The sequence below is a fragment of the Populus trichocarpa genome, chromosome 3, assembly GCF_000002775.5.
Source record: "Populus trichocarpa isolate Nisqually-1 chromosome 3, P.trichocarpa_v4.1, whole genome shotgun sequence".
Taxonomy (NCBI): domain Eukaryota; kingdom Viridiplantae; phylum Streptophyta; class Magnoliopsida; order Malpighiales; family Salicaceae; genus Populus; species Populus trichocarpa.
The window spans coordinates 10,798,200-10,808,608 of NC_037287.2; the positions used below are offsets into that span (position 1 = coordinate 10,798,200).

Here is a 10,409-nt window from a genome sequence, read left to right on the forward strand (position 1 = left end):
TGTGATGATTGTTTTTTAAAGTTTATTTTGTTTATAAAACATTAAAATGACTTAAAAATATTACAAAAATAATTTGAAGCTAATAATTTTTAAAATATTTTTTTTTAAAAAAACTTTTTTACCATAAAAACAAACATGCTCATAATGTCATGGTTTGATTCAAGCTTAAAAATGTTTTTTTAATTTCCTTATGATCTCTTGAATTAGGTCATTAAACTTTCACTCTATTTTTTATTTATTTTATAAAAACATAAAAAAGGATTATTAGATTTTATTAAATAATAATATGTCCTTACATGTTTAGCTTGAATCTCGGTTCAACCTTGAGCGAACCCATAACTCTCGATGGTTAAATATCTGGACCAGTAGTTGAAGGCAGGCCTGCCAAACCTTATTGTGTTGAGCTTGGGCTTGTCGGAAGAGCTTAGGCTTTTGCCCAGCAGAATTCAAGAAAAAAAACAGGCGCCAAAAGAGTCCCGCTAGGTTTCAAAAGGTGAAAGAAATCCTAATTACAGAGAAAAATACAAAACCCCACAGTTCCCCCAAGAACTTGACGCACCCCAAATGAAGGCAAACACACACTAGCATCCATAAAAACCATGAATCCAAGATAAAGAAACAGTTCTTGTTCTTGATCTTTCTTCTTGTTCATACCCTAAATTAAGTCTTTAGAGTTCTTTCTTTTTTACTCCTAGCTAGGGCTTGGAGTTTTGATCAGTCTTTACTTTCTTCATTATTTAATATATACTTACTATAGCCCCCGGTCAATCTCCTTGTAGTATTTGTATTGTATGCGATAGATAGTTAGATTGATATTGAGATCAATCTCTAATGGAAAACACCTCTGATTCTGATTCTCAGGCGGTAAGCATCTTTTCTTTCTCACAAACCCAAACCTCCCCTTCTCTATTTATGACCTTCCCCACTTACTTTGTGCAGGTTCCTGATTCTTCTTTGCCGCTTCCTTCTGGTACCTATTCATTTTCTTGAGTAAAAAACAATGTATTCTGAAATGGGTATATAACCAAGTTTCTTCATATGGTTTCTTGCAGAGCCACCTGATATAAGAAACTGGTTTCCTAGTTACCAGTATGAATCTTTTGTTTTGGATACTTATGATGTTTTTGGAGGTCCTATTCTTAAGGAAACTGACTTTGAGTGTACGAGAGATGGGTGTCTTTGCATTGAAGAGGTAAATAAAGGTAAGGAAACAATTTCTTGCGACGCCACAAGAATCGGTAACAACAGCAGTGATGATAATCAGCATGAAGATCAGTCTTTTAATAAGGTAGGTATAATTTCTGACCTCTTACTTTCTTGCACATAAATTTCTCTTAAAAATTGGAACTAACTACGAATCCATATCTTTTATCAAATGGATGATTGCTGTAACTTGTAATTTGGGTCTGGATTTAGTGTTGTGTTTCATTGACACAATCATGGATGGGTGAGGTTCTTACCTGTGGTATTTACTATATTTAGCACACTTCAATAATAGGCTTCCTGTCAATAACATACCGTTGTTTTGGTTAGGATAAAATTGATTGATTTAGATTTGAATATCGTGATCTCGTCACCGGCAATGACTTCGGTTCTTGGTGTGCCTTATTTAGCATAATCATGTATTTGTATCTTCTAGTTTGTTCAAGTAATAAATAAAATAATTACATGCTAAAAGTTTCTCATATCTAACACACTTTCTTATTTTTTCGTTATAGATGCCCGATTCTTTGTGCTCATTGTCTCTCCTTTCTGGTTAGTACCGATTCCTTTTTGTGCTTGGTTTGATGGAATTTGAGCAAATTCTTGGCTGACATTGTGATCTAAGAAAGAAAAGATACCTTCAATTCTCACCATTCTGTCCTTTAAGTAAATAAACTAAGGACACGAAACCGTTTTAAACTTATTTTGTCTCTTTTATCAGAGCCTCCTGACATCAGAAACTGGTTTCCGAGCTATGAGTACGAATCTCCTGTTCTGGATACAGCGGAATATTTTATCGAATCTGTTATTAAAGAAAGTGAAGGTGAGAAGGATGGATTTGCTATTGAAGAGAGTAAGAATAGAAGAGAAGAAAATGCTGGGGATTTGAGCAACTCTGGAAACAACAATGAAGTACGTGCTAATGAGAAGCCATCCTCAAATGGGTCCATTAAGTGTAAGAGTTCATTTGGAGATGTGTGTGACAACAAGCCTTTAAGTAAGGTGCATTTGCTCAATCCATCATTCTTACTTATGTTACATTGATCACTGTTGATATTCTTTCACTTGTTGCGCAAATTCTCAGCCATCATATGGTGTTTGGAGTTGGTTACTATTTGAATGTTGCAGGTTCCAGATTCTTCTCAATCATCCTCATTCCTTTCTGGTTAGTAGCACTTTCAGAACATGCTTCCTTGGCTTGACTGAATCAACGAAAGCTGAAAAAACCACGGGAATCTACTTTTCACTTTGATTCTTTCAGAATAAAATAAGGAAGTGAAAAATCTAAACTAGCTAATTATAGGGTAATAACATTGTTTTGTGTCTCTTGTCTGCCAGAGCCACCTGACATAAGGAACTGGTTCCCCAGCTACGTGTATGAATCTCCTGCACTGGGTGAAAGCGTTGGATTTCTTCATGACAAAACTGAACGCGAGGGAGATGATTTTGCTAATCAAGACAGCAAGAGAGATAAAGAAACGAATTCATGGAAATTAGGACAAAACAGAAGTTCAGATGAAATTGAACACTCAAATGGATTTTTGAAGTTCAATAGCTCCTTAGGAGAACATAAACAGGAAAAATTATTGAATAAGGTTTCTCCCTCTCAGGTCAGCTTTGACATGTTTGACAGGTTTTATAGCTAATATCTTTCTTTTCAGCATGATGGTGTTTTAGCTGGTCTTAAGGGGAAGGGGATGTTTTTTTTAGTGATTCTCCAAGTCATTTTCTTTTCACATCACAGGACTCTTGGGATGTAGAGAAAGAGGGCTCATCTATTCTGGATAATCTGCACCATGAAGGGGAGCTTAGCATGGAAGATGAATCAGTTCTGAGCCATGCTATTGTTCCAACCAAAGATGTTGAGAAACCAAGCTTGAGGTTAGAAGTGCCTCCATTTAAACAGCCACAGATGCAAAATCTAGTGCAAGAAGTTGGTTTTATGTCAGTCACGAGTAATGTAAGATCAAGCGATAAATCTGCAACAAGGTTGAACTGCAGGAAGGATTCCGCAGAAAACTTGGTTAAAGCTCAAACAGAAATTGATCTCGTATCACCTCGGGGCAATGTGAACTTTGTTCGAGGTGCCGGAGTTTTTTCAATGAGTCAGTCAACCCATGGAAGGAGCAATAACAAAGAAAATGAAGGAAAAGAAGCTCAACGAAATGGTTTTGTTACAACAAGGAAGAGTAGAATTGCGAAACCAAATGCTGAAAATTCTTTGGACATGCATAGGCAACAACAGATTTTGTTGGAATGTCCAAAAGGTAGAGGGATGACTTCAAGAGATGGTGAAAAGGATGCCGCTGTAAAAAGAAAGGTGCTATCAGAAGTATCTAATCTTGAACACCCTGATGTGATTGGAGTCACTGGAAAATGGAAGTGTCCTCAGAAGAGTAAGCCAAATTTGGGACCTCCTATGAAGCAGCTTCGACTTGAACGATGGGTTCATAGGCTATAACAGCTTTAAGTTGAAAACTCTGTAGAGGACTTGTAATTGGATGATACACGATGACCTGGGCCTTTGGCCAGGCCGAGTTTATAACTTTGTCAACAACTTCGATTTGTTTTTTTTTTTTCACACCTCTTTTTTCTTAACTACCGAATCTCGTTAAGTGTATCATTTTGAGCCCAAAGTGTCAGACCCTCACCTATATAAGGCCTATGACGGTCGGACTACAGTCATAGTCGGCGGGGCAAGTTTTCAGCTTTAAGCCAATTGAGTATAATCACGTGTAAACTGTAAAGAGTGATTCAATCATTATTCTCCAATTTCCACAACCACATACCAAACCCTAAAAATAGCCTTCACAAAAAGAGCAGCTCGCCGTTTACCAAAAACATTCGATAGTAGTGTATATGGTATATATATCCATCAGAAGCCCGCTCTCCCTCCTACCAAAAGAACCCAGATCGCTGAATTGATCGAAGATTCGTCCATTGCAGAGTAGAAGTCGAGCTCAAGCACAAATTCGATCTTGCTTAACAAGGTACCGGCAAAGTCAGATCGAATTTGGGCTTGAGATTGTCTTCTTCGTTGCATTCTAACTTGTGTTGTTTGTTTAATTGGTCTATTGTTTGGAAGTTTGGATGGTCCATAGAAGTGAAAGAATTAGTTATGTTCTTCATTGATAAAGCGGTAGAGATTTGAGTTTGGTTTGGTCGTGTATCTAATTGTGTTTCAATTTATTTGTTTAATTGGTCTATTGTCTGGAATGTTTTTGCTCGACCAATCCGAGAAAGTTGTCTTCGTTGAGCCTGGCAAACATCTCGAATCCAATCTAGTGGGTTATATAGAAAAACCCGAATCTTATCTCTCATCACATAAAAATTGATGAACAACTACGAAGGGGTTGGGATTGGTATGTTTCAATTTAATCATCTTTCCTTTTTAACTATACAAATCAAAAAACCTATTTGTTTTTATAAAATTTTCAGAGTATATTATGCAGATTCTTTTATTTTTGCTGTACAGATTAAAATTAAATATTCCATAATTAGTTTAAATCCCAATCCTTACTTTCTTTTAAGATTAAGAAAAGAAAAAGTAAAAACAATGATTAGTTATGTCGTGAATGATTCGAAAATTTATAATAATAAATATGATGAAAATAAATGAAAGATGGGTCTGGTTGGTTGTCTTTTATTTAGTGTTTAGGTTAAATTATAGTGATTTTAAAGTAAATAAGATAGAGAATAAACTAGAATGATACTTTGATAAGTCAATCTGGATGCCACAAAGATCAATCTAGGATTTCGACGCCACACTCTTTGTGATTGAAGAGTGATAAGTCAGGTAGGATTCTTCACAAAATCAATTTGGAAGAACAACTCTTAATTCTTTAAATTAAGTTTTAAATCTTTGCCAAAATATTTATTACGTATTCTGATACTATATTTATAATTGGAACATCCCTCCGTAGTTAGGAAAATGTAACATGATAGAAGTCAAGCTCAAAAATTAGACTTTGACAAAATAACTAGACAAATTTAACTAGCACACGTTTTCTGACCTTAATTGAAACATAAACAGACTAAATTTAAAATGGTTATAACTTCTTGCACAAAAGTCCAATGCAATCATGGTTGGACAATCTAGAAAGATCACGTTCTGAACTTGAAATCCACCATTAGTCTGTCTTCACATGCAATTGATGATTTCAAAATCGGGTTCAAATTCATCTATTATTCTGACCGTAAACAGCATCAATTTCTTCACTTATTTGCATTATCAATCTAAACTCAAGTAGCCCAATATTAAAAGAATCATTAAGGGTTTTTTACATGTTCAAGTTTCAATTGTAGACAAATAAGAATCTTTAAACCAATTCCGAACAAATTACTAGCTTTTAACTCCGAAGCAGCTTCAATCATTCCAATTTGACTCATTAAAGCTCTTTGCAGTTGTTTCACTCTTGCTTTTGTTATTGGGCCATTTGAATCTTTTTGTAGATTAGGTTTAGCTTTACGAGATGGATTATAATTCTTATGATGCACATCATACAGAGAAGTAGTTTGTTAGTACGGCAGCTGTTCTGTTTCATCTAAATCATTAAAATTAATTGTTTGGTTGCAAATTAAATTATAGTTTTAAAGTGTGGGATCCATTGAAGACTAAGGTTTTTGTCTATAAAAGCAGTAAGAAAAAGAAGAAGAAGATGGGAAAATCTATCAATACATGCTCTTCTATGTTACATTATTTCTCATTTATGTTTTTATATGAAAAAAAGTAATCGTAATTTTTAGTATGTTTATATTCTCTAATATACTTTTCTAATGAATAATTTGATTAAAATTGGCAATCTTATATATAACAAGCTGGTGATTTTATTATAAATGTATAAAAATATCCTTTTTAAGTCAAAAGAATATATATATATATATAAATAAATAAATGCTCGCATGTTTATTAAAATTTGAATAAGCTTGGTTATATATTGATTCTATTTGAATAAGCGTGTTTATTAAAAAAATTTATTTGTTATATGTTAATTTTATTTTATTTTAAGAATTTTTTTTATTAATATGGGTGTCCGGGCTAACTTGCACGCACCTTGACTAATCTCATGAGCCCTGAAGTTAACAACCATGTAAGCCTCCAGTGACCATAAGATTTATAAGACTCGAACTAGTGACCTCTATGGATTAAACCTAAGCCCTGATCAGTTGATCTATACCTCTCGGGGTTTATTTTAAGAATTTTTTTTATCAATATAAATAAATATTTTTATCATTTCATATCTCTCTCTCTCTCTCTCTCTCTCTCTCTCTCTCTCTCTCACACACACACACACACACACACACACACACACACACATATATATATATAAAAGAATATTAATTTTTATGAAAATAGTTGATGAAAAGGTATACTAATAAGTTAAAAATTATTGGTTTTTGTATGGAAGAGCACGATTGATAAATAATATAATATCCAAGAGTAAATTGATAGTTTTACCCGATAATAACAACAATTTATTATTAGTGATATTGATTAACGAATGATTGATAATAGCTTACCACGGCCATCCCCAGCTAAAATCAAAGAAAGAAACCCGAACCTGTCTCTCTGTTCCCGTCTAAACTCCCACCGAAATCTGTCTAAATCTCTCAAGAATCAAAGAAACAGACAAATGGGTACTTTCACTGCTCTAACAAGATCATTGGGTCATCGCTGCGTGAAAAAATCGAAATCGAATAACTTACCGAATCTTTACATTTACAGCAACGGTCATCAGTACCAAACCCATAGAACCCTCATCTTGGAATCCCTATCCTATGAATCAGTCAGGCTTCGAAGGTTGTCAGATTCGGATTCTGGTGAAAATCCCACCTGAAACTCTCTGCGTTAGTGTTTGGTTCTGTACTCCCTTTTGTTTTAGATCGTTTAAATATGAACCCATTTGAGTTTCGTTACTAAAACAGGGATTGTTGAGGTTAATTTGGATAGGCCTGCAGCGAAAAATTCAATTGGGAAGGAAATGTTAAGAGGGTTACGCAATGCTTTTGAAACAATCGAAAGTGATGAATCTGCTCAGGTTGTTTTGATTTGCAGTTCGGTTCCAAAGGTTTTTTGTGCTGGTGCTGATTTAAAGGTAATGCGTTCACTCTTTGGACTTTGATTTTTCTCTTTCCTCAATAATAGTTGGGGATTTTGTTTGTTAAAGACCTTTTGCCATGTCACGAAAGGTCTCATGTCATTATATCCCAAAAGAAAGAGACTTCATGGAAAGCAGCTTGCTCTTTTAGCTGAAAACTTACAACAGACAATTAGAAAGTAGAGGAGACTTCATATCTTTGAGTTTCTAAGTTCTAATCTTAAAATCTAGTTGGGTTGTTTAGATTCTCTGTACATTTTACTGAACTGGTGGCAAATAATCAACAATTTCTTTCTTTTGAATCTCGTCCCACTCTCAATTGGTTCAATACAACTATGGAAGTGATATGCTAAAACTAGAAAAAACAGCATCTTATGGTCCTAGTTTGAAGGTCTTTCACAACCTTGGCTAGTTACAACAAGCCGACCCTCAATATAACATGACTTGTAAATTCTCCTGTAAAATTTGAGAATGATATAGCGGATCAAAAGTTAAGTCATTTCCGTCAAAAGTTAAGTCATTTGGCACGACTAAACCTCTTCTTGGCTTAAACTTGTCCATCTAGTCTATAAATGTGTGTGCTAGGCTTTCCCCGTGGTCCAATTGCAACAGTTCTGTATCTGCCTGTTCAGATCCTCCTGCATCACTTTCATACTCATAGAATTTAAGTTTTCAGGTTCTCTAAACTCACTTATGGGCTGTGGCTTATATTCTCTATGTTCAGAAGCACATTGAGGCTTTTCATGTGGTCTTTTAGTGATTTTTGTTGTTCTTATTTCCCCTTTCTGCTAGTTATTTCTTTCTTTCATGTAAGGATGACAGTAGCAATAGTATTTCCTCTAGGAAACTGCAAGTCTGCACATATATTTGGTAGCGAATCATATACCTGAGTGATCCGCCTTTGATTGGATTGGCAGGAGCGCAAGACAATGACTCCATCTGAAGTTCAAAATTTTGTGAACTCATTGCGATCTACGTTCTCATTCATAGAGGTGGTTCCTTATAATTGTCTACATCTTTTCTAATAGTTATTTATGTTTTTTTTTACTTGAACATCGTAGATAGTTGATGTGAGAATGTGTTTGTGAGACTTGGTCTGAGTGGAACAGTTACAGGGGTGGGTTCCATGTCCACATATGGATGAATTGTGTATGTGTTGTTCAAATTCTAGTTCTCCAGGAATGCATGAAATTCTTACAGCTCGTCTTTACAATGCTATCCGTGACCTTTTGTTCAAAGATTTGAATTTTGCATGTAGCCAACTCTTTCAAAACTTTCCACCTATACTATAGCCCAAGAATGTTAGATCCATGTGTTTATTATAAGATGTCTTTATGTCAGTGCATTTGTCTCAACTTCTATCTCCTCCTTGACCACTTAATAAGCAACATGTTTCTGTAAATGTAGGCCCTCCGTGTTCCTACCATCGCTGTTATTGAAGGAGTAGCATTAGGTGGTGGACTTGAAATGGCTTTGTCATGTGATCTTCGGATATGTGGTAGTTGCAGATTTAGTCTCTCACACATTTGCCACACTGAACAATATTTTCTTATGTAAAATTATATCTTGATAATCGATACGTGATTCTTACATCTCTGTGCCCTTTATCAATGATTCAGGAGAAGATGCAGTATTGGGCTTGCCAGAAACAGGACTTGCCATAATTCCTGGGTATTTACTATATTTTGTTTGTCATTCGTAGTTAGTTACCTGGCACTACATGTTCTTTTTTTTTTTTTTTTATTTGATTGCAAGTTTGCTTGCTCCACGGAAAAGAAAAGGACATCCATTGTTCTTTATAAATATATGCAACCATGGATGCATAGTATCTCCTCAACTTATTGCCGGAGCAATTCTGTTCTGCAACTTAGTTTTTCCTGCCTATTATTGATGAAGAACTGTACCTGGAATGGACTTCTAATATGTAAAAATTTAACATTCTTCGTTGTGCTTGAAGCCTTCTTAAGTTTTATTGGAAATTGGCTGCTTAGTGATGGATCATCCTCTCATGGAATCTTTGGTCTTTAATAGTGCAGGTGGGACTCAAAGACTTCCTAGGTTGGTAGGAAAATCACTGGCAAAGGAACTGATATTTACTGGCCGCAAGATTGGTGGTAGAGAGTATGCCAATGGGTATGTTTACTTGGTAGCTGCTTTGAATTTTTCTGTTTTTGATTCATATTTGGCAATGAAGTCTTGTTATGTTTCAGGGCTTGCCAATTACTCTGTCCCTGCCAGTGAAGCTCATTCAAAAGCACTTGAAATCGCCCGGGAGATTATTCAGAAGGTACAAATCATACCTCAAGGATTTTTCTCACACAAAATAGAAGTGCAACTCTGCACTCTGCAGAAACATTGTTGTTGAAAATAGAAGACTAAATCTCTGCTATAACTTAGAATACTCAAAACTCGCAAGTTTTAAATGGAAATTCTGGTAGGTCTAAGGCCCTGTGTATTTAATGTCATGCTTAACCAAAAGCATGGGACTAGAATCCCATCATTTAACTTTAAAACTCTTTTCTAGTGGGACTGGGAAAAATGATTTTAAAGATGTTTGGCACTTCCGGAAATGCATTGATGATCGTTTATTCTCTGGATTGAATTGGTTTAAGGGGCTAGTTGCTGTTAACTTTGGATACCGAAATGATTTGATGGCCATATGCACAGCATTTCAAGGGTATTGTGTAAACCTTGTAAAAACTGAAGTCATTTGGATGTAGAACAAAGAGCACTGATTTGTTACTTTCTGTTTGTTGCACATACACTTTGACATGTGTGTACTCTTGACAGGGTCCAATAGCAATTAGGATGGCAAAAAAGGCTATCAATGAGGGACTTGAGATAGATTTACCATCAGCTTTGGAATTGGAAGAAGAGTGCTATGAACAGATCTTGAACACAAAAGATCGTTTGGAAGGCTTGGCAGCATTTGCTGAAAAGAGGAAACCAAGGTACAGAGGGGAATAAAATTAACAAAAGAATTTCTGGACAAGTTTCTGGGGATTAATTGTCATTCTTCCTATAAATTATGCCAATGAGGAAATGTTAATGCCAGGCAACATTGGATATGTATATTGTTAATAAAGAAAATAGTAAGCATTTATCTTA

The 10,409-nt window shown here is 35.2% G+C and overlaps 2 protein-coding genes across 2 annotated transcripts; both read left to right on the forward strand.

The window, feature by feature from the left end:
- The first annotated feature begins 260 nt into the window (after positions 1-260).
- LOC7471650 (uncharacterized) lies at positions 261-4,419 on the forward strand. Its single transcript, XM_002303331.4, has 8 exons — positions 261-864; positions 940-970; positions 1,053-1,288; positions 1,719-1,755; positions 1,925-2,205; positions 2,332-2,368; positions 2,542-2,813; positions 2,948-4,419. The coding sequence occupies exons 1-8, from the start codon at positions 832-834 to the stop codon at positions 3,662-3,664; spliced, it is 1,644 nt and encodes a 547-aa protein (XP_002303367.4). The 5' UTR covers positions 261-831; the 3' UTR covers positions 3,665-4,419.
- A 2,234-nt stretch (positions 4,420-6,653) lies between these two features.
- Positions 6,654-10,409, forward strand: LOC18096880 (probable enoyl-CoA hydratase 2, mitochondrial). Its single transcript, XM_024597039.2, has 8 exons — positions 6,654-7,023; positions 7,129-7,298; positions 8,219-8,293; positions 8,709-8,799; positions 8,921-8,972; positions 9,333-9,438; positions 9,496-9,588; positions 10,092-10,409. Exons 1-8 carry the CDS (start codon positions 6,705-6,707, stop codon positions 10,266-10,268), a joined length of 1,083 nt encoding a protein of 360 aa, XP_024452807.1. The 5' UTR covers positions 6,654-6,704; the 3' UTR covers positions 10,269-10,409.

Coding starts and splice junctions, on each gene's coding strand:
- LOC7471650 (XM_002303331.4), top strand. CDS start 832: ATGGAAAACACCTCTGATTCTGATTCTCAGGCG. Junction 865..939: donor CTGATTCTGATTCTCAGGCG/GTAAGCATCTTT, acceptor TACTTTGTGCAG/GTTCCTGATTCTTCTTTGCC. Junction 2,369..2,541: donor ATCATCCTCATTCCTTTCTG/GTTAGTAGCACT, acceptor CTTGTCTGCCAG/AGCCACCTGACATAAGGAAC.
- LOC18096880 (XM_024597039.2), top strand. CDS start 6,705: ATGATTGATAATAGCTTACCACGGCCATCCCCAGCTAAAATCAAAGAA. Junction 7,299..8,218: donor GTGCTGGTGCTGATTTAAAG/GTAATGCGTTCA, acceptor TTGGATTGGCAG/GAGCGCAAGACAATGACTCC. Junction 8,973..9,332: donor GGACTTGCCATAATTCCTGG/GTATTTACTATA, acceptor GGTCTTTAATAG/TGCAGGTGGGACTCAAAGAC.